The sequence below is a fragment of the Bidens hawaiensis genome, unplaced genomic scaffold, assembly GCF_021521415.1.
Source record: "Bidens hawaiensis isolate Kalapana, Puna unplaced genomic scaffold, B.hawaiensis_p1.1 tig00001597_1, whole genome shotgun sequence".
Classification (NCBI taxonomy): domain Eukaryota; kingdom Viridiplantae; phylum Streptophyta; class Magnoliopsida; order Asterales; family Asteraceae; genus Bidens; species Bidens hawaiensis.
In genome coordinates this window covers 1,128,268-1,155,450 of record NW_027491092.1, presented here as the reverse complement: position 1 = coordinate 1,155,450, position 27,183 = coordinate 1,128,268, and the positions used below count along the sequence as shown (strand labels likewise).

At 36.3% G+C, this 27,183-nt stretch overlaps 2 protein-coding genes across 2 annotated transcripts; one reads left to right on the top strand and one right to left on the bottom strand.

The window, feature by feature from the left end:
* Positions 1–15,166: 15,166 nt before the first annotated feature.
* On the bottom strand, positions 15,167–16,361 carry LOC143589951 (NAD(P)H-quinone oxidoreductase subunit N, chloroplastic-like). Its single transcript, XM_077070566.1, has 4 exons — positions 15,987–16,361; positions 15,747–15,863; positions 15,566–15,651; positions 15,167–15,349 (listed from the first exon to the last, which is right to left on the bottom strand). Exons 1-4 carry the CDS (start codon positions 16,359–16,361, stop codon positions 15,283–15,285), a joined length of 645 nt encoding a protein of 214 aa, XP_076926681.1. The 3' UTR covers positions 15,167–15,282.
* Positions 16,362–25,439: 9,078 nt separating this feature from the next.
* On the top strand, positions 25,440–26,766 carry LOC143589941 (ethylene-responsive transcription factor RAP2-12-like). The gene is made up of 2 exons (XM_077070558.1): positions 25,440–25,668; positions 26,146–26,766. The coding sequence occupies exons 1-2, from the start codon at positions 25,440–25,442 to the stop codon at positions 26,763–26,765; spliced, it is 849 nt and encodes a 282-aa protein (XP_076926673.1). The 3' UTR covers position 26,766.
* The last annotated feature ends 417 nt before the right edge of the window (positions 26,767–27,183 follow it).

Genomic DNA, 27,183 nt, shown 5'->3' with positions numbered 1-27,183 from the left:
TATTATCCACTGATATACGAGATGAACACGTTAACCTTTTACTGTCTGAACTGATTTTACTCTTGTAATAGACAGGTTGTTTATTACAAAGAGTCTGATAAATGTTTGCATGAGATATAATCTCTAAAATCATTATAATACAAAATAGATAATAAAAAGCAACTCAGACCGAATACACATGTGTCTGGATCCAAACATAACTGATAATTGGCATACAAAACCAAGTCAGTCATAACCGGTTCTCCAACAGGGTTATATAGCCTAGGGGAAGGTTCTCTCCGAACAGGGGTTATATACTCGGGGAACCTTTGAATTGTGTGTGTAGGGCAGTGGTATAAATCCCGGGAATGTACAGGCATTCCTGCTGAGTTTGTGAAACAGAAAACTATGTTTGTATTTAACGACTGTTATAAATGTTTTATCGAGTCAACGTTTCACCAGCATATAGCTGACGTGTTTTTCCCACCCTTGCAGGTAACTAGATGATAATAGATAATATACAAGGATTGGAGTCATAGAAGATCGCTCGAGATGGCTTGTTTTTGAATATTACAAATCCTTGTATTGTTAATATCACGGTTTTGTAAAACTGAAACTCAGTTGTTTAATTCCCGAGTAATTTTGATAATGTAAATTAATATTTTAATATTTAAAGACTTCCACTAAAATAAACCCCCAACTCTGATATATATACAAAACAGGTACCAACTGATGGTCACACTACTAGGCCCTGGATTGGGGTGTGACACACCAGTATTAAAAATCAAGTTTCCTTACGGTCACATAATTATTTATAACTTAGTTCCTTTATACGAAATCCTACCTTACAGTGCGGAAATCAAAGACAGTCTAATATATTCAATTGACTCGATAGACAAAATTAATCAATCAAACCTAGACGGACTCCTTACGAAGAACTAAATCTAGCAATCCTGATCAACAAAAACCTATCAATAACCTAGCACCTTATAGCTATTTAGGTTGGCAGCACACTTAGGTTTATTTAATTAATAATTATTATTCCTATATATCCATACGCATCAATTTAATACAATTAAACCTTTTACTAAATAACAAAAACCATAACGATAAATAAATCCCAAATCAAAACACAAAGTCAAAATAGGTTCATCGTAAGCCTAAGCAGTCTACAATGTTTAGCCTAGAATCTTAAAGTAAAAGAAAACAATGAAAAACGAAATCATGGCGAAAATAAATAAGAACGGAAGATTAAAGGCGATAAAACCCGGAGTATTCGTCCTTGAATATTAAGCACTTCGCCGGCTTATTCGTGGCCTTAAAACCCTCGGAAATAACCTCTCTTGAGCTCCCAAATTCGTCCAAAATGACCAGGGTATTCAGGTTATCTTTAAGGTTGAGTTTAGAAGTGTTTCAATATGTTTTCTGGGCCCAAAACAGGTAAAAATCAATGTTTCTGGACTCTGATCGCCGCCGCGCCGCGCGAAGAGAAGGCTGATGTTGGCCGCGCAACGCTCCGGCAAAGTGGGAGGGACCGGTCTGACCGGTCCGGTTCAATTCTGATGCGGTCCGGTTCGTTTCCTGATGCTCCGGTACAATTCTGATGCGGTCCGGTTCAATTCTGATGCTCCGGTTCACCAGTTTGGCTTGTTTTAGCTCATTTTTCGTTCTTTTTAACCACGATAAACTTCCAGAACCTACATTATTCAAATATGTTAGTAATATACAAAATCTAATAAAAACCGAACATAAACTAATAAAATATTAAATAAAATATACAAGGGATTTATGTATATTAAGCATTATATCAAAGCCTATTTCAAATATAGGTTAATAGCATACTGAGGGAAAAGATACTGAATATCACTAAGGAAGGATAAATTAAATAGGAATATCAAAATATACAAAGATAGTATATCATTGGAAATAATCTCTGCTCGATCGCAAGATATTCAAGAAATACTGTTAATGAAATATCAACAAGATATTCAAGAAATACTGTTGATCGAGATGTTCAAAGAGATATAATTGTATAGCATATCAAATATGATTGCTCAAAAGTACAAAGGTACTGTTAGAATATAAGGAAACAAGTAATCGGATCAAGAGATGGAATTGATTCGACAGATCGAATCCAAAAAGCAATAGAGCTAACATTGGTAAATGCTTAGAATATAAAAGGTAAGGTAAGTAATTAAACACAACTGGCCATTGTGCTTAGAAATTTACAATTACTTATGATATTCTGAACTATTAACTAATTACATCATATAAGATGTAAAGTTAGCACAGATATGAGAATTTTCAACCATTCTACATTGAGAGATAAACACAAGAATCAGATTAGATAGAATCTAATCACAGATTAACAAAGTTAAAGCATCCAAACCTAAGACAAGCGAATCTTGAGGACGAGATTCATTTCTAGGTGGGGAGGATGTAACATCTAGGGGGAAAAAACCATATTTATTGTGGACTAAAATTGGCAACTTTAAAAGTTGAAGGATTAAAAATCTCAAAAACAAGTAATGGGAAAAACGAGATAAGAAAAATAAACATCTCATAAGAAAATACATCCCACATGGAAAGATGGAAGAAAATGGAAGCATTCCATAGAGGTATAAATAAGGAATGAAACTTTCATCCCACATGGAAGGATGAAAAAAAATGGAAGCTCTTTATAAGGAAGCAAGTTTCCATAGAAATGTTTTAATGTGGCTAACCACTCTCCATAGTCCTAGCGGAGGGTGCGATGCACCCGACGCGTACGGACTCTGACTCGGGCGATGGGCGTAATGTGGCGTTTTGATGGCGCACTTTGCACTTCGCATCGCAGCGAGCCGCATAAGGGCCGCTTTAGAATTTTTGGATAGTACAAAGACTGGAAATGAAAAAAAATATAAAATTCATCCTTCGCGCGAGCCGAAGGAGCAGGCTTCAACATCTTCGCGTTACGCGAAAGACAAAATAGTTAAACCGACTTTGAGCATCTTCGCGCGAAGCAAAGTAGCAGGCTCAGGATTCTTCGTGCGACGCGAAGTTGCATTTCTGCATGCGTGACACGTGGGGACACGTGGCAGCACCTGGTGACACGTGGCAACCCTACCAATTACTCAACAAACCTATGACAACTTCGCGCGACGTGAAGATGCAGAATTTCAGCTATAAATAGAAAGGTGTCCGGTACTTCACAATTCACACCAACCACTTCACTTTTCACACGTTTTGCATCGTTTTGCGTGCCGCATCTCGTAGTACGTGCCTAGCCCCGAAGCTCTGACGGTTTAAGCTTTAGTACACGATATAGAGTAGAAGTGCCACTCGATCAGTCATAGGAATTTAACTCCAAATACTCGTACGAGGTAGGGGTTCTGATTAAGTTATTATTTTATTATTATAATAGCTTAGATCATAGTCGGGGGTATAGCCCGAACCTTGATTACTGATAAGCATAATATAACTTTTCATAAAGCAAAGGTTATAGTTAAAATATTATGATTAAGAAGCGTAATCATTTACATGCAAAGGGAATAGTTAAAATAGTATATCTTAAATGATTAATAAATATACTATTCATTCGCACAGGTTATAGTTAAAGTAATATTTTTTCTTAAAGAAGAAATCTGGTATACATGTTTCTTCCTGAAGAAGAAACCTGACATATAATTGATTATTAAACAAAAGGACTAAAGGTCCAAATGTTTTATACAAACAAACGAATTATCAAGGTTAAAGCTATACAAAACAGACTACATGTCTGAAGCTAGATCGTTGATCTAAATATGTATACGAAGGTTATTCTCGTACTATAGGTCCGAGATAACAGACAATCAATCAATTAATCAGATTTCAGATACAGGAATCAGTAACAGAAACTGATTTACAGACAGGGATCAGTAACCGAAACTGATCAATATACAGGAATCGGTGTCAGAAACTGATTACAATCATAAAAAGGTGAATACGCCCCAAACTTTTACAACTCTTATAGAGTCTGAACTGTTTACATAGGATTTACGAATCCTAAAAACTTTGTGTTACAATAATAAGAAACGAGCATATTCAGATTAAGAGTATACATGTGTCTGGATCCATACATACATGGTGACTCGGAGTTCCCGAGGCAATGCATATCATCAAACATGCCTCTGGAAGTCTACAGGACTGTTTAGAGAAATGATATTGTGTATATGATTAATTGTACATGTACTTAGGGTAATTTTAACCCAATTGAGTTGGGTGCCTAATGAGTATTGTCACAAAGGTATTATTGTTGTTTTCACAATGGTATTTGAGTCAGCGTCATTCACCGGCTGTGTGCTGACGTATTTTTCCCCACATTTCAGGGAAATTGTAAAGATAAAACTGACAGGAAAGACAGACTAGAAGATTGGAGACATAGTCATTAGAGGTGATCTGATGGCTCAGATATTTTATTCAGAAAATTATAAAGAATTATATTTTTTAAAAAAGACAAGTATTTAAATTATCAAACGGGTATTCAAATCCCGAGGTTTCAATATAATAATATTTTTCTAAAAAGACTTCCGCTGATATTTTATTATACAATATTCAACGGGTATTTTGACCCGACATTTTTATAAATGAATATTATATTTTAAAGAATTCCGCTAAACAAACCCGCAACTCTGATATATTTTCAAAACATATACCAACTAACGGGTGTCGCACCTAGGCCCTAAGTCGGGGTGTGACAGTATCTAACACACAAGACCCTGATATTTTACAGTGCAATATTGTTGTAAACTTGAAGAAAACAGGAGGCCTAACCACTGAAACAGTCAAGGAACATATGGCTTTTCTTGGTTCAGTTTTAGAGTCGTATGAATGTTTAGTTGCTTGACGGATTGGCAACTATAACATGACCAAAGAAGACTACGATCAAATTGACCCGGAAGAGCTGGAAATGATTAATATTCGTTGGTGTATGACAAGTGTGATAAGGAGAGCTCAAAGATCAAAGAAATAACAGGAAAGAATGTGTTGGATGGATCTAATTCAAAGTTGGGATTTGATAAATCCAAGGTTAGATGCTTTCGATGCAAAGAAAAGGGACATTTCAAACGGAAATGTACAAGCAAGAATGTAGATGACAACGCTGCAAATCCATTTGGGAGGGATTATTATAAACAGGAAATTTATCATCATCCTTCTCAAAATGAGACTGAATCTTCCAAAGGCAAGAAACCATCAGAGGCCTTTACATCTCAACAAAAGGCTGCTACTGCACAGATGGACGAGGGGTTCAACTGGAATTCGGTATTTCATACAAATATAGCAGAATTTGTTGAGGATAGTGAAAATATTAAGATAATTGAGGAAAAGGTCAAGATGGATGAAAGTGAGAAAGAGGTTCAGGAAAAATTGACTGATAATAAGGGCTTGGGTGTGAAAGTGGTTAATGAGGGCAATCAGTGTGACAAGGATGCTCAAGAGGTGGATCAAATTGATTGTGATAACGAACTTCCAAGAACTTATGACAAAATTCACACGGTTTCTTCTGATTATCTTATCTCTTTATTTCCTCCTGATGTAATTGAAAGTTTTGCAGGCTGGTTTAATGGAGAGGAAGTACCACATGTTAAGATTGATTTTGGAGAGGAAGACGATGTGGATGAATCAGAAGTCAAGGAGTCAAGTAAGATTGAAGATTCAAGTGAGAAGTTGGTTGATGGAATAGTTGAAGACATAACTGATGAAGAGTCTAAAAGTTCAAATGAAGAACCAACTGATCATGCATTCATGGCAAACGAGGTAACTCTAAACTCAAATTTGGGTGAAAAATATGAGTGGTCATGTGATGAATGTGATTTTAAAGATTTTGAGCTTAAAGAGCTGAAAAAACATTATGGTAAATCTTTATTAGATCTTAATAGGGTTAATGAGGCATATATGAAACTTCAAATGTGTGAAAAGAATTTGTGGGCTAAGATTTTACAAGATCAAAAGACCATTTCAATGTTAAAAAACACGGTTGAGGACAAACAAATTGCCATCAACAGACATATAGATGAGAATGCATCTCTCAAGCTTGAGTTACAAACACTCAAAATTGAGACTGAAAGAGTCAATTTAAAATTAGTGAGTTATGATGCATCATCTTATGTTCTCGATCACATTATGCCATAAAACATTGATCAAAATCTAAGGAAGATATGAATGAGAACATAACATCTAATAAGGATTATCATGTTGTGCCTCCACCTATGTGGAATGCTTATATTCCCATGAAACCAAAAGGTTTCAAAAAGGCATTAAATGTGGAAGTCAAATCTCCACTTCATGATACCTCAAAGTCTGATAATGATGATTGTATTACCTCTGAAAAAGGTTGAAAATGAAAGTTCTGGCTGTCATATGTCAACTGGAATTAAAGTTGCAGAGTACGTTTTAACTGTGGAAAATATTAAGGATCATGGTTTGGAAAAGGAAAATAATGTTGATTCGAAAAGATTTGCTAAAACGATTTTTTATCATAAGCAATCTTATCGAATTAAACCAACACAAGTGAAAAAAATTGTGTTTGTTCATAGTAAAACGTCTGAGTCTGAAAAAGAGGCTGTTTTTAGAAATTAGTCAAATAAAGAGTTTTATCATCTAAAGGTCGATTGTGATAAGGTTGAAACGACATCTCGAATCAATAAGTTCGTTGATCAGAGACGTTTTAATTGTAATGAAGTTGGGCACGTATTTTACGCTTGTCCCAATCGATTCAAACATGATCACATTTCGCCTTAAAAGGCTGCTAACAAGAAACCAGGTCTTGGATATGTAAATAAACCAAGTGTTGTTTCTGAACCTGTTAGAATTTTAAAACGTGTTGAAACTGTAAAAAGCGAGTTTGTAAAAGCTGATACTTCCAAGACTTCACAAACTTCTTTTTATAGCAAGAAACAAGCTGTATGTCAGAATTGGGTGGCCAAAACTGTGCCAAAACCACCAATAATTGTTGAAGAAAAGAAAGTTGAATATGAGTCACATGTAACAAGTGATGATTTATTATCATGTGAATCGAATTTTGAAGATGTTACGTTATACAAGAATTTCAAACAACCCAAGATCAAGAAGGCTTGGGTTTCCTTGTTTCATTAAAATGATTTTCTGTGAGGGTAGGGGCTTCCAATATCCCACGATTCACGTTGGATTATGGATAGTGGAGCCTCAAGGCACATGATGGGTACTATTCACTTGCTTAAAGATGTCAAATCTATTCGAGGAGGGTATGTAGGTTTTGCGGGAAATCAAGGTGGTCAGATTGTTGGAGAAGGCACGTTGACAAATGGAAAAGTCATATTTGACAAAGTCAACTACATTTCGGAGTTGGAAAATAATCTTCTCAGTATATCACAAATCCGTGATAACAGCTTCTCTACTCACTTCACAGACAAGCAGTGCCTAATTTTGAAACCTGGTTTCAAAATTGCTGATGACTGGGTGTTAATGCGTGCTCCTCAAGAGTATGACCTTTATGTTCTTAACATGGGTACTGCATCCACATCTTTAGAGTCTTCTCAATGTTTTATTTCAAGGGCATCTGAACGGGAGTCTGTGTTATGGCATCGTAGAATGGGTCATGTGAAATTTGAGCCAAAACAAGGTACACCTCAGTACGTATTTACCGATTAAGCAATTAAACGCCTTTTGCGTAACAAACGAACGATTAATCGAATGGGTCGGGTTATGACCCAGTTATCTCGGGGGGGGGGGGGAATCTATAAGTGATATACGATCTATACAAGCTAAAACATTAGAAATATGGCCTTAGTTTGATAGCAAACAAGTTAAACGAAAATATGCTCGTTTAATTACCCGCTATAGATTTAAACGCAAAAGATAGTTACAAACCAAGCATTGTATCATCCGTTTAGCCGAAAAAGACTTACCAAACACTTGTTTGAAATGTTTTAAGTGATCCATGAAAATATTTTGATTTTTACAAACATATAGTATGTTTTTATAATTTTACTCAAAACTAGCCGAAAAACACTTGTTTTCGCGTTGTTTAACGCACCCGATAAGTTTTTTGCGCCAAAAACCTAACCCGAACTAAATTCGGACCGGGATTTTCGTATTTGGGCTTGAGAAACCAGATTAATGGGCCAAAACAGCCCAAAGGGGAGGCCCATGGACTTCCGATCGGACAGCCCACCCCCACCCCCCATTCTTTTATAAAACTTGTTTAGGAAGCTTGTTTATCCAATTTGGTTTATAAAAACTGAGGTCCAAGCAGCTGCAAGCTGAAATTCCAGAAAACCTTCAAACCCTAAGGTAAAGAGCTTAAATAAGTAGCTTTTGAACTTGTTTAAACTTGTTTAATACCATAAAAACATGTCTTGGTTACTAAAAATCATTCCTAACCGTGTAAAAATCCTAAAAATGGTCCATAAACATTTTTTGATCATACACATGGTAAGGAACCTGTTTTGATAGTTTTTTTGGCCATAAACACGGATTAAAGGGTTGAAACGGCGTTTTTAAGGTTCAAAAGTTCGTTTTTGTGCACTAGCCGAAACCCTAAGTTAAGGGCTGTTATGTTGATGAAATATTGCTTGGTTTGTGATATAGGACTTGTACCTAGCTTTATTAGAAGCACAAGAACCTAAAAACTTGATTAAAAAGTCGGAAACGAGCCAAACCCGCTAAGGTAATGCCGAAACACTCGCTTACGGGCTATTTAGGTTAAGGTTGTGATGTGCATATTTTTAGGACTTGAAATTTTTCAGGGACATTAGGGATCATGTCAATGAGTCTCTGTTCAAATTTGGTAATCTTTTGACCATCCGAGAACATTTAACAAATTTATTACCAAATTGGGACGTTTTATTGGGAAAAAATAGCTAAAATACTTCAAAACTTATGAAAATTTTCTGGGAACTCATATTTGATTTATTTTGATCACATATGTATTTTGGGATCATTTGGAGAAGTTTAAAGGTGTTTTGTTTATTTGCGTTCGTGTGAATTTTTATAGCCGAATTTGGGCCGAAAAGAATAATGCACGAGCTTTTTACATTCTTAAATTGATACAGGTTGTTTTGGGACATGATTTGAGTATTCAAGAATTTTTGTCGAATTTTTGGAAATTGTTTGGGGTAAACGGACGATTTTTAGGCGAAATATAGCTAATAAAATGAATTTTTATAAATTAATAAATCAGTAAATAAATTCCAGAAATATTTTTATAAAAATTTACATATTTTAATTGATAAGTGGTTAAATTTTCATAATTTAATAATTAATGGTTAATTAATTATACTAATTTGAATATTAAACAAATTCAGTTTTTATAAAAACCGGCAAGTTTGCGACTAGCGAATCTGCGGGAATATCAAAACACCAAGAGTGATCAAAAATCATATTTTTGGACTAATTAAGTGAAAATGAACTTTTCTATGAGAAACCTGGACAATCCGGGTGGATTGTGCGCGTTTCTTCTTAAATCAAACTGAATAAACGGAAACGGGCCCCGTGGCTAATCTGGGACCCTAATAGGTGATCCTTCGTTATAACTTAATCATTTTGTTAACCAATACATTTACCCAAGCTTATTTTCTCATAACTGTTTTCTGAACGCGTAAACAAACAACTTGGCCCAGCTGGGAAAACGGGAATCTGAGCCAAGTTCGGTTTTAAGTATTAGACATTGAACAACATCACAACCTAAGCCTATTGCCACTTTCTGGGCGTTCCAGCTACACCTAGATTAGTTATATAGCCCAGTTTAGTATTAAGATTATAATAATATTAAAATATTAATATTATTATAATATTGATTATAGGAACTACTGATAACAGACCGAACAAACCACGAGCTGATACAGTACCGATTATCTACTAAACCGTGAGTTTCATGAATGTTTGCTTATATCTATATACTTATCTGAAACATGTGATGATGTGAATTATCTAAGTGCTAACACATGAAAGTCCCCACTAACACAGTGATTAACTTCGAGCCGGTGGCTTGTGAATAGTACTATTGGTTTGACAAACCCAGGCGGGGCCAGCACGGTTGCTGAGACATTATCCCGTTTGCACATGTCCATATTTTTTTTTACGAACCAGCTATGTAGTGTTAGACATAGCTACCGGGGCATGTTGTGGGCGGAAAGGGGCCACAGTGGTTGATTGAGCGTGGGAAATGGAGGCACGCAGCACGAACTGTCCAGGCTTCACTGTAGCTTAGCATAATTACATCACATACATCATTTACATGCATACATACTTATTTCATCATTACAAGTGTTAACTTGTGAATACTCATTACTGTTTTCTTAAAACTCGTGAAACTCACCAACTCTAGTAGTTGACTCGTTTTAAACTGCTTTTCAGGTGTACCTAAATCGGAATGATTTGGTGATCTGTTATTTGCCCAAGGTGTGCGGTTGATGCTATGTGAATAGAGGCAAGGGTGTTAGTAGTAAGAACGTATGGTTAACGAACCAGTTTTGTTTGTATCACCTAGACTGTAAAAAAATGATAGAACAATGAGTTGTAATATATTGTAAATTAGTTTGTAATGTTTCTTTATAAACAATGTGTTGATATGTAAGGCCCCGAACCCGGTAGCCTTACTTTAGCGTCGGATTTACTCATAAACACAGTTCTTACAAATCAGAGTTCATTAAAACTTTCGCGGAATATAAAAACTTTCATGAAACGTTACAGCAATCCAAAACTTGCCTTAATTAAACATTCTTGTCTTTCAAAATAAACGTCAATTACATTAAAACATCTTGAGTCTTCAGATGCCAGTCTCCTATTCGCCCACCATGTGTTCGCTCAAGCTAGCTGTCTCATTCTACTCACCTGCGTGCATACTAAAAGTCAGCTACGCTGAGTGAGTTCTAGTTAATCGGACGCCATACAATACATACACATACATACATATCCGAAGATACATATCCATACTTAACTAGTTACCCTTCTGTTCTACATACATACTTACTACCATACATACATACATATCTACAATCACTAACCTCAGTCTACCGAGAGTACGTTCATAGTCCGCCGTCTATACCTGTACTCAAGGTCGTGAACACATAAAAGGTCCGCAGTCCTTACCTATGTTCACCGTTTAGGGTACGTGCAAGGTCCGCAGTCCTTCCCTATACCATCCTACATCCACAACACGTACAAGGTCCACAGTCCTTCCCTATGTTGCAACCTAATTCATAGCACGTACGAGGTCCGCAGTCCTCCCCTATGCTACCACAACACAAATACAGCATGTATAAGGTCCACAGTCCTTTCCTATGCTGATGCCTATCTGAAGTACGTATAAGGTCCACAGTCCTTAACTACGTTCTCATCTATCATCTATAACACGTATAAGGCCCACCGTCCCTATCTACGTTTACATCTATCATCTACATTACGTATAAGGCCCGCAGTCCTTAACTACGCCATCACCAGCCGAGTCTATGTCCGACAGAAGCTAGAGGGATTTGCCATCCTAACTTACTATGTCGAACGTAGAACTCACATACCATTCGTGTACCTGTATACACATACTTCACATATACAATAATTACATTATAGCATAAGAACACTCTAGGCGTTCTTTACATCATTCATTTAACAACCATACCCCTTGTCGATACGTGCAATATCCGAAGATCGTTCACGCCCCGACAAGTATTCATTTATAATGTTCATACATCTTCGATATATAATATTCGTACCTTTATTTTTAACCTGACAGTACGCGCAATATCCGAAGATCGTTCGCGTACCGACAAGCAATCATTCATATCCATCACATATATCACATATGGCATACACTTATCACTTAGGATAAATGTATTAACAAACACATCGAGTATGCACACAGCCCCGAAAACATAACAAGGAATGGGGCTAGAAACTCACATGAATCCTGTTACGCCCTCCGTTAATAGTTATTCCTTTCTTGAGCTGTGCACGGCTAACTGTATAATATTTACACGTATCAATTAACTACTACTACTCATGTTGTATTTCTATCTTTATATGACCCACAACGAACGGGGGTCCGGGGACAGCGCCCCTGGCAGCGGGGTCTAGGGGCGGCAGCCCCTAGCAGGGTCCAAGGGGCAGAGCCCCTGGCTGGGGTCGAGCTGCCAGGTCAGCTTGGAAAAATTTTATTTACATTAACTGTCTTAACACATTTTCCATTAGGTTTTTAATTTATTTTCTAATCGAACTTGACTTTAGGCGAAGTTAAACCTTATGCGAACTTAGCTTTAGGCGAAGTTAAACCTTAAGCGAACTTAGCTTTAGGCGAAGTTAAACCTTAGGCGAACTTAGCTTTAGGCGAAGTTAAACCTTAGGCGAACTTAGCTTTAGGCGAAGTTAAACCTTAGGCGAACTTAGCTTTAGGCGAAGTTATCAGTTAGGCGAACTTGGCCGTAGGCAAAGTTATGCTTTGAAGGCGAAGTTAAGCTTTGAAGGCGAAGTTAAGCTTTGAAGGCGAAGTTACCCAGTTCGCAGGCGAAGTTGCCCAGTTCGCTACGGGTTTGGTTTTTATCACGCATTTTGGCGATTTTAATACCCTTGTTATGGTTCGGCATCACCCCCTAACGTTCCCTAACCATTTCGTTCGTATATATATCCCGTATATACTATAAAGCTTGGATCTTTAAGCTTAAGGACATTCAATAAAACATAAACTTTAAAGGTCAAGAACATACCTTTTGTGCTCGTTTGGATCTCGTTTAACTTGTTTAATCACAACTAATCGTTTACTCTCTCTCGGATCTTGCTCGTTTCTCTCCCTCGGCCGCCGGCCGTATATGGCGGTGTGTGGTGTGTGTGTGTTTTGGAGTGTGTAGAGATTATGATGGAAATGAAATGAGGGTTTAGGGTTTTAGGTTGGTTTAGGGGATATTTATATCCCTTAAAGCCCATGGACCTAGAGCCCATTCTTATTTAACCCATCTCAATTAATCTAAATCCATGATCCGTTCTTTACTCGATATTAATTAATTAATAACGTGAAATCACTAAACGTAACTTTCTTTATTCAACATTATAAATTTTAGGATGTTACATGATACCAGAGGTGTCTGTTACATTCCCGTTTTACTCTTCCGCATTGTGCTAGTCGGGGTGTGACAGGTCACATTAGTGTGAGGAAGATGAACCACTTGCTTCATAATATATTGGCCGAGGGAGTAAACTTGAGGAGTTTTCAACTGAATGAAGAATGTTTTGTAACATTCGTAGAATGGCTCGCCCATGGGTTCTTTCTAGTGGGCCCATTTTGTGGAATGTGGCCGGCTTTAATGGCTAACTCCGACAGGGAGGGATGATGGCGGTGGTGGTTTCCGGTGGGTGGATGGATTTGGAGATGGGGAGTTTGGTGGGTGTGATGTTGAACGACAGTGAAGGTGTGGTGGTGATAGGTGGGGTTGGTGGGGACGGTGGCGGTGGTGGTTGCCGGAGATTGGTAGAGGAGGAGGAGGATGAGGAAGAAGAAGAAGAGAGAAAGAATTAATTAAATATATATTTTTAGTTTTTTTATTGTTTTTTCTTTATTTATTAAAATATTTTTTTAATTTAATAAGTAAAATGACTAATTTGCCCTCATGTGTAAGGACACATAACTTGACTTAACGAGGATTTTAACTGGGTTAGGCGAAAAGGATAAACGCTAAAGGATTTTAAAACGTAAAGGACAAAAAAGATCAATTTTGAAGATAATGGACAACGAGTGAAATTTGGGTGAAAGATAAAGGAAAATTTTTTTGTAATTCTGTCATGTTTAAATACATATTTTCATAGTTTGCCCTTTTATAATTACAAGCTGACTACACTAATTACAGGCTAACCTGACAGCCTGTTATGCAATCTATATAATATAAGCATTTATAAGGTTAGGTTCAAATAAGAAGTTTGATTTTCCTAAGAAGGCTAGGAAGGAGGGTATTTTAGTCTTAACACTTTAATATCAAAACCCACTTACTTTAATCTTAAAACCTACTTAAATTAATTTCAAAAACCCACTTACATCTTCACTCATCTCCTACAACCACCACTACTTTACCGCCCACCGCCACCACAACCGTCACCCACCGCCGCCACCTCGCCGGAAAAGTCTATGGAAATTTTGCTGGAAAATTTCACCGGAAAAGTCATCGAAAAGTCACCGGAAAACAATCCTTGAGAAGTTTCGCCAGAAAAATCGTCGAAAAAATTCACCGAAAAGTCGCCGAAAAAAAGTCATCGGAAAACGGCCGCCGAAAAAAACACAATGGAAAAAAACACTATGAAAAAAAAACACAATGATAAGAACATAATAAAAAACACAATTGTATGGCAAATTGTAAAAAATACAATGGAAAAAAACACAATGATAAATACAATTGTATAACACAATTTTGTAAAACACAATTTTGGTAAAACACAATACGTAAAAAACCCACTAATTTTTTTAAATTTTTATATAACAATATGGTACTCATATAAAAGATAAAATGACACTAGTTATTATGGCAAATTTATTTTTCAATAAAAACGTCGTAAAAAAATGTTATGGACGTTTTAAAATGATGGGGGAATTTGACATGTGCCTTGCATGTGGAGAGAGAAAGTCAATAAATGTGTTATTCCTTTTATGCCCTTTACCTTATGTTCACACTTGATTTCTCCCTGAACTAGTCTAAACCCTCTATGTTCAAAATCAATGGACAAGATTACTTCATATCCTTTCTACAAAAACTATACTTCCTATTATAACCTAACCCAGCATTTATTCCTTTTAACTCACTCGCCATGAAGTTTAGCGGCTTATTTCCAGTTACCGAATATGTTTGTCTTAGAGTATTCACATCCCATCCCCTATCTCCAAACTAAAAATTACACTAAAACTTATTTTATTTCTCTCTCTATTTCAATTAAATAATACTTTTTATACCTTTTATCATTACATTTTCTCTTTCCTTCACTCACAACCACTTTCAAAATATATTAAAAAATTATAAGGGATGAACAGTAACTTTTCAAATATACAGAAAAATCAATACTTTTTCTAAAATATAAAAATTCTTCACTCACAACACCCTAAATCACTTTCTAAATTATAAAAATACACCGTTGGATGAGAATGCTCTTACACCTCTATCAATCCCTAAAAATGTTCACCCGTGTATTTAAGTTATTGATTTGGGTTTCAATGCACGCGTTTAAGAATAAATCGTTGGCAATATAAACTGCTCGTTCATAACCTTTTGTGTATACACATGATGTTCATCATGAACAATGAATATCCGGTTTATTAACTACTTGATTTTGTGCGTATCATACAGCTTCAGTTGCAGTAGTTAATCCAGCAATGTCTTTGAGTGGTGTCCACACGAATTTTCTCCTGCAGGTTTTGTCATAGTTTGCTTAGAAAAACATCACACAAATCTTAAATACATTTACATGTGAACTACTTGATTTGTGGTGGATGTGTTTATCTAAAATGGCCAAATAGAAAAATAGCTACCGAACGGGTCAAATTGTACCACCTCTAACTGGTTTATGCAAAGATTATTATTATTATTATTATTATTATTATTATTATTATTAAATAGCATACCAATTGCCGCATTCTGCAATCACCCTAACTTTGGGCCGGAGTGAAGGAAGCAGTGCAAGAAACTGTAGTTCTGCTTTTGAAAGAACCTGCAGCAACAAAATTAAAAATGAACACGTATATTGTTTTCATTCTCGAGGGACTATCAAAATATATGTATGATATGACCTATTATAAAACAAACCTTGGCTTCTAGGATCCAGACCACCAAACCTTTAGCATCTGGAGGAAGCAACGATAGGCGATAATCAACCTCCGGTGGAAAATACCAGCGTGCAATCGGTTGCTTTCCTACATGAGCCTGCATTCCATATCATATATTAATAATTGTTACTATTTATATTAAATTTACTTTGAAATGATTAATTCAATACAAATGAGAATTATATATATATATGAATAATAAGAAATTAAAACAACTCACAGGACAAACAGGATGAAGCTTGGTTAATGTGGTCTCAGGGTCACCTAGACCGCGAGCCGATAGGTCCAGGAAGCGGTACCCTTGGTACCTAAGGCGGTTAAGATAGCGACCCTCATATCCTCCTTCATGAGGAGAATATATGGCTATGGCTTTGTGTTCTTCAACATCCGCTAGCCATTTACCAAGATCCGGCTTTAAAAGATCGCCTCCAATGAAATCTGAAAATTCGCGCGCACATTTTATTGCTCCTTTGTAGTACTTAGTTTGCGTCAAACCTTTCTTAGTAGTGGACACTGTCGGGTTTACTAGCCGATGGTGGCGGTGATGTGAGTAAGGTAGAAGGGCTGAATGATAAGAGCAGGCTGTGGTTGCCATTTTCTGAAAATGGAAATTATATTTGACATATTGGAAATTAACATGTGGATGGATTGAGGAGGGTATGGTGGCAAAACAAGATAAGGGTGGGTACTTGTGGTTTTAAATTGCTTTCTTCATTTTATATTTATACAACACAAGGGCTCAGGAAATTAAGGCTTTGCTATGTGACTTAAGTAACCAAAGTTCGATCTTGCTTTGCTGCTGCATGCTTTGCTTGTAACCAAAGTTCGAAGTTCCAAATCTGTCAATCAACTGAACTCATAAGTTGTCTGTTCTTGAGTCCATGTGAACATCAGACCATACACACAAACGTACATTTTGTAGTTTGCACGATAAATAAATGGTAATAGTTACATTACTCTGGTTTAAACAAGAAGCAGTGAGAAAACCACAAAACGTAGGGTACACCAATCAACGTTAATCAGGCCCAATGGGCCATGCTGTGGGTACACCACAATTCTATGGCTATGGTTGGGTTCTAAATTTCAACTACAATTCGGGTAGCCCTTTACTGTCCACTGCGATTTGGATTCATTATATGTTAAATATAATTTAACTTCTTGCTATGAAGAAAAAAAAAAAAAGGTAATTCACCCAGAGTGAAAATATCTAGCGTTAAATCAGCATATGTAAATAAAATAATGTTGTGGCCTTCGTTTTGTTTGTTGATACATTATTATAGCAATAACATAATAGCATAACCGTACGTTTTAAAGGTGGGTTGTTTGAATCATTTATAAAATCAATTGCACCAATGAGTCAATGACCAACCAACCTAATAAATTACAATGATACAAAAATATAAAGTCTGATACAGTTTGTGGGCCTAATGACTTTGGGCTTTGGGTTGCTTTTCTTTTTCACTTTTAGAAGAAAAACAAATATCAAGCTACTAAATAGAATAGACAAGAAGGCCATGAAGTTTTGTTGTTTGTAAAACAAAAGGTTATCAATTTTCCCAACCATAGTCATAAAATATGATGGATACATTACATTTTATGCATTTAGCGGGACCATAAGATCATGTGTATTGACGCGTTATGGCTCCATAACGCCACAAACTCCACCCCATGGGCTTTATAGGAGCAATTTTAGTCTCAGGTGTGATGTACTTAGCATCCCAATGGGCGTTGACTTTGTTCCAACTAATGAGAGAGGGTGGGGGCTGTTATGGGGTGTACATGAAACGATCTGTTAAAAAAAGTTAGGTTTAGTATACACTCGTGCTCATCAAAATTATGCTTCGCTAATAAAGTAATAAAAAACAATTAAGTGAATAAAGTTTAAAACCTCGATGAAGAACATAGTATTAAATATTTAAGTATACAAAATATCTTATTAAACGATTTGGTTTCTGATTTTAAGAAGTTGTCAAATGGTCGCAAGGAGGGAGAGAGAGTGTGTCAAATTAAGTTGAGAAAATAGTGTTTATAAAGTCAACCCAAACCAGGCCAGATCGTGTTGACCAGTAATATAATAGAGCTCGTTTCAACCTAAAGCTGTGTTGACTTGTAAAAAAAGAATAATCGACAAAATAGTGTTTGTAAGTCAACCCAGCTTGTATTGATCAGTAATACAAAAGGGCTCGTTTCTACTCAAACGCATGTTAACTTATAAAAAATGAATAACTGATAAATAAAATAGTGCTTACAGTTCAACCCAAACTAATCCAAGTCATGGTGTTTGCTTTGTTTTTCCATTTGATGTTTTTGTGTTGTGAGGCTATTTGTTAAATAATGCTTATTTGTTTGTTGATTAATTTACTATCATTAATCTTGCCTTAATTTGTTTCTGTTGAACCTGCGTAGGTGTTTCATTAGGTCAAATCCACTTATATGCATAACATCTAACGGAATTCATTCTAATGCAACATGCGGTGTTAAATGTCGATTCCACAAAAAGCTGCTTATATTTCCTTATTTAATAAGTGTTACCAATCACAAAATTATTTTGAACTTTTTTAAATTTATCAAATGTATTTACTGATTGAACGTCTCTGTCCTGGTTTTGCTGTTTTGGAACATATCTTCAGTTCTGTAATATCATTAATAGATAAACGAATACATTAACCTAACAATAATAATAATAATAATCTCCGTGGGCCCTGTATTGACATCGATTAATTTTCAATAATGGGGAATGGGGCGTATGATAGGTGGAAGCATTTGGGCTTTGGAAGGGTCTCCAACTCTCACTTTAGTCACTTGCCCTTTGGCGTTAATGAGTGATTAATTTGGTTAAACGCTCAAATCTTTAACCTGTGTACATTTATTATTATTGCATTTTAAGTCATATTAACTATATATTATAACACCAATATGCAATTTTTTTATTATTATATATGTAATTTATCTAGGATGCCTGTCATTAGGGATGAGATTGGGATGGTACCGGTACCGATCCTGAAAATCCCGATCCCGAAATTCGGAAATTGTTGGTACCGGTACCGAAATGTTCGGTTCGGTCGGTACCGGTATCGGTTCGGTACCGTTATGGTACCGGTATTTCATGAAAAATTCGGAAAATACCGGTACCGTACCGATACCGAAAACTCAAAACTTGGTACCGATTCGGTACCGGTACCAATCAATACCCGTATCAAAAACGCTCATCCCTGCCTGTCATTATGTTTACTCTATTTACAATTGGAATGTTATTAACTTATTAATTAAGATGAATGGGATGCTAGTATTATTTTATTGCCACCATCTCAAGTGGATTCCTCATTCCTGTATCTTGGTTGCAAGTTGCACCCAAAATAGTCTGCACACGACAATAGTGAGCCATTGTTCTTATCTACTTAGCTTCATTAACTAACAAACATAGACCATACGACATAATTATTTGTATATCTTATTAATCTATAGAAAAAAATAAAACGAAAACTACATATAGTGAGTGAACCTTTTAAAAGATTTTCCAGTTTTCTAAAAAGAAAAGACAAAAGTACTTTTTTAAAGGCATATAACTTTAAAATGCATAAAAAAAACAAGGTGGTATTTCTGTTACGTTTATGTCATCGTATTTGTATGTGTTGAAAAGCGTAGCGTAGAGTAGAGGCCCCGACACATAAATTTGGTTCACGTGTCAAGGAAGTCACATAGACCGTGCCTCGTACACTGCAGGCCCCACCTTGTCTTTATCTATACCTCGTTCGTCGTTTTCCATCTTTGTTTACGGCCGACGGCTAATTCTGAATTCTAATGCATGTATCCTTCATTTTTTGAATAAACAAACAAATAACATAAAAACCCCATACCATCCATCATCTTTCCTATTAATTTCATTTCATGCCATCTCCTTTTCTTTTAATATCCATCCAATTATATTATATATATTTTTCAAATTATGCATCAAATAAATAAATAATCATGGAAGTTGTGCGAATGAGTACGTGGTGGAGTGGTAAAGAAGAGATTTGGTGTTCTGTGTGTACTCAGGTTTGATACCTGCCTCCATCATTTAGTTTCGGTGGCGGGAGACTGAGCGAGTAGGTGACGTTCACAGTTCATTTGCTAAATTCTTGAACTGAACGAGTTTATCTAACAGTTGGCTTATGTGAGAGTTTTTTACAAACCGAAAGATGAGTGTATTCCAATGTGATAAATTTAACAGTAACAAATTTGAAGGATTTAATGACAGGAAAAAAAAAGCCAGAGTGGTTGGATGTTTTCCACAAAAGTGGTTTCCTTCAAAGTGGTCTCGTGTTCGACTCCTTGCAGTGTCAATGATATTGGGTAAAGGGGTTGCAAGCCAAATGGTTACCATGTTTTCTTTTCTCTTCTATTAGTTTGTCGAGACTTTTTTTTAGGTATGTTAATTTGTTGTAATTGGACGATGATGAATTTACTTTTGGTTTAATTTCGGTGTCGCAGCCTAATACCAACCCGATTTATATTTGTTCGTTGCTACAGTACACATGTTTTTTTTAATATGTTAATTTGTTGTATTTGAGCATCGACAAATTAATTTTTTGGTATGATTTCAATGAATAGCCTGAACCGACCGAATTCACGTGGCTATTGTGCCACAGTGCCAAGCGGGTTTTTACCCACCAACTACACATTGTTTTCAATATGTTATTTTTTATTATAAAATATTCAAATGTCAATGCTATTATGCCTGTCTACACTTTTTAAGTTGTTGTTATGAAAATTTAACCCGTACTGACTGAATTCGTGGAGGAATTTTGTTATCTAGTTTTATTTTGTATAAAGAACCACGCGACACATTCATAGAATATGTTTTATCTTTCGTTTGGAATATTTTTCTTTCTTTTAAATTCAAAAACTTATGGCCAGCCTTAATCTAACATCATATATTTCTTGGGAGTGTGGATGGCACTTACGGTTTCATAAAATAATAACTATGATGCAAGTGGCATAAAAATATAAATTTTGACAATGTCTTTATCTCAATTAGTAGGTGCGTTAGGAATATGTCTGACCCTTTTCACCATAACGTATTCTTATGCACCGGTCAAATTACAGGTTAACTCGGTCTACCTTCCTTTTTCTTTTTTTTAATGTGTGTGAACCGCTTTGTGAATCAATTTATTTTATTTTAGCATACTTAAATTCAAACATACAACAAATTTATTTTAACAATTAATAACTTTATTAACTTAAGCTTCAGCATCGCTTTAGACTATTTTACACAATGAAAAACACGTTATCAAAATGACACCAATACCTTTCTTTTACTTCTTGGTTTCAAAAGTAAGTCCAAATGAAATAACTTTTTTGATGGCTATATGTTACAACATAAACTTTTAAAATAATATATAACTTCTTTTTAGTGGAACGAATGCTCTTTTTTTTTAATATACAAAACTTCATATATGATAAGTTAAATCTTGCAACTAGTGAATACGTTTAGGCGTTTAGCAAGTTGAAAGTTATAACTTTTATCTTAGAATTTTAACAAAGACAAAATAGCAAAAGACATCCTTTATGTTTGAACGTTTTTTCGATAGACGTCCTTTAGCAAAAGAAATGGCAGAATACATACTTCACGTTTTGAATCCCTTTCATGTTAAGTCCTTTAGCCCTAACCCAGTTAAATTTTTTTGTTAAATCTGATAATTTGCAAAGCACAGGAGGGTATATAAGTCATTCTACCATTTTATTTATAGAATATTTAAAAATATATATAAGCACTCTCTCTCTCTCATCATCATCCACCGTCTCTCTCTCTCTTCTATCTTCTACCATTGCTTTCAACCTACAACTCTCTCTCTCTCTCTTCTTTCTTCTACCTTTGCTTTCAACTTGCAAATCCTCAAAATCAAACCCTAAGACACAATTCATATATAATAATCCAAATCCCCCCTAAATCAAAACCTAAACCTCAAAATCAACTCATTCTTTACCATCAAGAAACCGTCACCGGTCACCGCCACATACCACCACCGGCCACCACCAGGTCTGGGTGATTAGGGTTTTATTTGGCACGCAAATTTGAAACGGTGAAAGATTCCTACGATTGAGGGTTTGGACGACGGTGGAGACGACGGAAATGGCCAATGGGGGTTTAGTGACGGCTGCTGCCGGAGGTAACGGTGGCGGAAGGATTTTTTCGACAAAGCTTCATAATGAGGCTATTGAAGCGTATTGCCGTATTGCCTGCCGCGCTATTGCTAAATCCGGATCCAGATTCGGTTCAGGACTTGGATCATAGCAGAAAAACCAGGTCTGGGTTCCAACATGTGGTGGTGGTTCATGTTGAAAGGGAACAGTCGGTTTGTGTTTCTCGGCATCTATGTTCTCACCGAGAGTCGAAGAAGATGATTAGAAATTGTGGTGGTTTGTGGTGGTGGTCACAATGTGGGTTTTTTTAGAGAGAGAAAGAGATTAAAGAGTCTGGGATTTATTACATTAATATTTATTAATTTATTTTTTTTTTAAATATTTTCATTATGGCTCAAACTTTAAGTAATCTACATAAATAGTTCCTCAAGCAGTAGAAAGACGAATTTACCCTTGTGTGCCTTGCACATGATCTGATTTAATGAAAAAAATTAACTGGGTTAGTGCCAAAGGACGTAACGTGAAAGGAATTTGAAACATGATGTATGCCTTTTGTTATTTCTTTTATTAAAGGACGTCTAATGAAAATCGGGTCAAACGTAAAGGACGTCTTTTGCCATTTTATCTTTAACAAATTAGTTGAAGTAATGGTGGGAATTTTAAACAATATAAAAGATATAACTATAAACCATCAATAGTAAAAAAAATGATTACTTTTTTTCAAAGTAACTTATTTATCAAAATCTCTAATTTATTTTCTAAAATTGACCAGATAAGTTATATTAATCGAAAGTAATCGAAAAAACCTTAAATAACATTTTAATACTTATAGGAGACTTATTTCTTTAGTGCACCCATAACACATCCGAAACCCAAGGCCTAGATCAATTAGGCATGGGTGATGAACTCTAGGCATGCAAACTTCACCGTCGTGGGTTGAAGTCCCTGGAAGTAAAGCATGCCTTTGTAGAGGGGAATTCGGACGGGAGTGGTGGGGCCATATACCTTTCCCTCACACACACATATAGAAATTTAATATTTTTAAAGTGATGTTTGTGGTGGTTTAGTGTTGCTTGCGCTTTTAAAGCTGGAACTGGAAGTAAGGATATAAACAAATCGAACAAATACAAACATTAAGGTGGTGTTTGTTTTTGTTTAAAACATCTGCAGGAGGCTTATGTCTGCGTTTGTGGTGGTTTAGTGTTGCTTGCGCTTTTAAAGCTGGAACTGGAAGTAAGGATATAAACAAATCGAACAAATACAAACATTAAGGTGGTGTTTGTTTTTGTTTAAAACATCTGCAGGAGGCTTATGTCTGCGGGCGCGCAGACATAAGCTTCTGAAGACTGTTTGTTTTTTTTTAAATAAGATCTGCAAATTTTATGGTTTTAAAAAAGAAGCTATTGTTTAACTTCTTCACACATCTTCATATTTCTTAACATCCTATCAACACCCAATGTCCAATACCACCCACCACCCATCGTGCGCCGCCGCCACCACCACAGTCCACCACCCACCGTCCGCCACCACCACCACCGTCCACCACTACCACCCACCGTCCGACACAACCACCGTCCACTACCACCACCCACCACCACCGTCCATCACCACCACCACCACCACCACCCATCCGTCGGCCACAACCATCATCCACTACCACCACCACCTACCATCAGCCACCAACACCGTCCACCACCCACCGTCCGCCACCATCACCCACCTACCATTCGCCACCAACACCGTCCGCCACCCACCACTATGACCGTCCATCACCACCACCACCCACCGTCCGCCACCACCACCGTCCACCGCCCACCACCAACTATTTTACAAGTCTACAGACGTTAAATGACTTCTATCTGTTGTGATATGTATGATAGGTAACTAATTTCCTGCTTATGCAGACGATACCCAGTTTATAAAACAAACAGTATTATATTTTCAGATTGCAGACCTTCAGACCACATCTTCAGTTGCAGACATGAAATCAGATTGCAGACAGTTTTTGTCTTAAAAAAAACAACACCTAAGTCGCTCCCATTTTTCGTTTTTTAAGTTTCAACAATGGTCCACCAAAGAAGCAAAACACTTGATTGACGGGATTTTTCTTGTTTTTGAAACAAACATGAATAAAATAAAAGGTTATCATTAATTACGAAACCTTTAAAAACTCTCTGGCTGCTATTTACATTCTTTCAAGCCACCAGATTGTTTTATTTGTAAAGAGTAAAGTGCCATTTTCGTTCTTGTGGTTTGGCAAATAATGCGAATTTAGTCCAAAAAGTTTATTTTTTGCATATGGATTCTTGCCAATTACATCCAAATCATTAACCTCGTTAAATTTAATCGTTAAGTTAGGGGTAGACATGTCTTTTCACTATTTCTTTATTATATGAGAAAAATGTCAAAATCGTCCCTGAGGTTTGGTCATATTTGTGAATTTCGTCCAAAAATATTTTTTCTCGCAAGTAGACCCTCGATTTTTCCCAACCGTTGCCAATTTCGTCCAAATTGTTAACTCGGTCTAAATTAAACGGTAACTTATGGTTGTTACTGTCCTTTTACATGTTTGTTTACATCATTGTTATTATGTGTTTGTTTGATAACATATATTAGGGATGAGCTCGGTATTGTACCGGTACCGAAAATCGCAAATGTTTGGTACCGGTACCGAAATGTTCGGTTCGGTACTGAGACGGTACTGGTATTTGAGGTAAAATTCCGGAAATACCAGCACCGTACCGTACCGGTCCCGAAAACTCAAAACCTTGGTACCGATACCAATTGGTACCGGTACCTATTTTGTCCATCCCTAACATATATAGCATTTCACGATTCCTATGTTTGAATCCAATATATTATCCGTTTGTTTATTCTTCTTTATTTTTAGTCATATATGGAGTTTAGCTTAGCGTAATAATAATAACAATGTAAACAAATATGTAAAAGGACGGTAACACCCATAAGTTAACGTTGAATTTAGACCGTGTTAACAATTTGGACGAAATTGGCAACGGTTGGGAAAAATCAAGGGTCTACTTGTGAAAAAAAGTATTTTTAGACGAAATTCACAAATATGACCAAACCTTAGGAACGATTTTGGCACTTTTCTCATATAATAAAGAAATAGTGAAAATACCATGTCTACCCCTGACTTAACAATTAAATTTAACGAGGTTAATGATTTGGATGTAATTGGCAATAATCGAGAAACGTGGAGGGTCCATATGCAAAAAATAAACTTTTTGGACTAAATTCGCATTATTTGCCAAATCATAAGGACGAAAATGACACTTTACTCATTTGTAAATGTAGGCTTCTCATCCTTTTAACCCGAATTTACGGGTACGTGTCTCACCAAACTCATATAGCCCTTTATAACATCTAATTAAATTAAAAAGGCAAGGGTAATATAGTAAAAGGCGTTAAAAGCCATAGTTCCTGCCAAGTTGATGAGAGAGTATATAAAAAACTCTTGTAGCTAGCAACGATCACCAACTTGAAATTATTATTGATATTAATAATCTGCTGCTGCAAATCAAATATCATGTGTGGAGGTGCCATCCTCTCTAATATCATAGCCCCTTCGGCTAATCGCTCTCGCCGCTTGACCGCCGCAGATCTTCTCCGGGATACCGACTTGTCAAACAACTACTACTTCTCAAAGCCACCAGATGCTTACGATGACTTCGAAGCCGACTTTCAGGGATTCAAAGACCGAATTCAGGATAGCAACAATAAGCCTCCCTTCGTTTTCTCAGCCAACAAAAACTCTGGTAATTTATTACATCATTTCATGAATTTGTTGTAGGTGAATTAGAATTACTCATCAACTTGAAAGCTTCTAGATCTGGCTTATCAAATGACGTCATCTAGAAATTAGTCTGTTATTGTTATGAATTACATATTGAATGAAATTTAAAGTTGTGTCGCTGGCTTTTTTGAATAGCAAAACTAATTCGTTTGAAAATTAATAAATTGATACTTCTTTAAGTTGTTTAAATTGATTAAATCTGTGCATTAATATTTTTTAGGTTCAAAATCAAAATCTATGAGATCTGATGATAATTTTTTTAGATTAATGACGTCATATATAGAAACTAGTCTGTTCTTGTTATAAACTGCGTTGAAATTTGAAGCTGCGTTGCTGGCCTTTTTTGAATAGCAAAACTAAGTTCGCTTAAAAATATATTCATATATCTTACTCAGATCTTTAATTAAGTTGTTTAAATTGATTATGTCTATGGATAAAGATTTAGGTTCAAAATCTGATGATAATTCTGGCTCGAAGAAAAGGAAGAACCAATTCCGAGGGATCCGTCAACGTCCATGGGGCAAATGGGCTGCTGAGATACGCGATCCGAGTAAAGGTGTCCGTGTTTGGCTCGGGACCTTTAATACCGCAGAAGAAGCTGCGAGGGCTTATGACGCCGAAGCTAGAAGGATCCGTGGTCCCAAGGCTAAGGTCAACTTTCCAGATACACCCGCCAAGAACCATAACCCGAGCCCGAACTTTATGGAAGAGAAACCACATGTTAATCCTGCAATACCAAAAAGCGGTGCCTTTCGTTTTAGCTCTGATCAAAGTAGCAACTCTTTTGAGCTCCCATGGGTCGAAAACTGCGTAAAATCTCCTGAGATTTCATCCACTTTTATGGAAGATGCCAAAAAGCCAAAACTAGAGTCGGTGAGTTTGGTGTCAGATTGTAACGACGATATGTTCTTTGAGATGCCGATGCCGTATGTTGAAGGTAACTGGGATGTTGCTTCTATGGATGCTTTCCTGAATGGAGATCTGAATCAGGATGGTGGTAATGTGATGGATCTTTGGAGCTTTGATGATCTTCCTGTCATGATGAATGGTGTTTTTTAATTAAATATATATAAATAATATTTACTGTGTATTTGTTTGTAAATAAGGCTTTACAATGTCAGTACGTAGCATATGATCCCCTTTTATGTAAAGCTTATGTGCTTGTCTGTCTATTGAGGATGATCTTTCAATTATGTAATGGCTTGGCTTGTATTTCATAAGTGTGTTAGAACTCATTTGTATGCTATGCTGCAAAGATTTTGAATTCTAGTACTTGATAATCAGTAGTATTAATTGTCTGCTTGTTTTGATTTCTGGGTTTTTTGCTTTGATTAATATCTTCACATCGAAGCCTAGCTCGTAGACAGATTTTTATCACTTGAAATAGTGATTATTACTTGCTTCATGCAAGTTTGATGTTTTAGATTTCTTGTTGTGTGGCTAACTAACCAACCAACCAACCCATTGAATAAAGTGA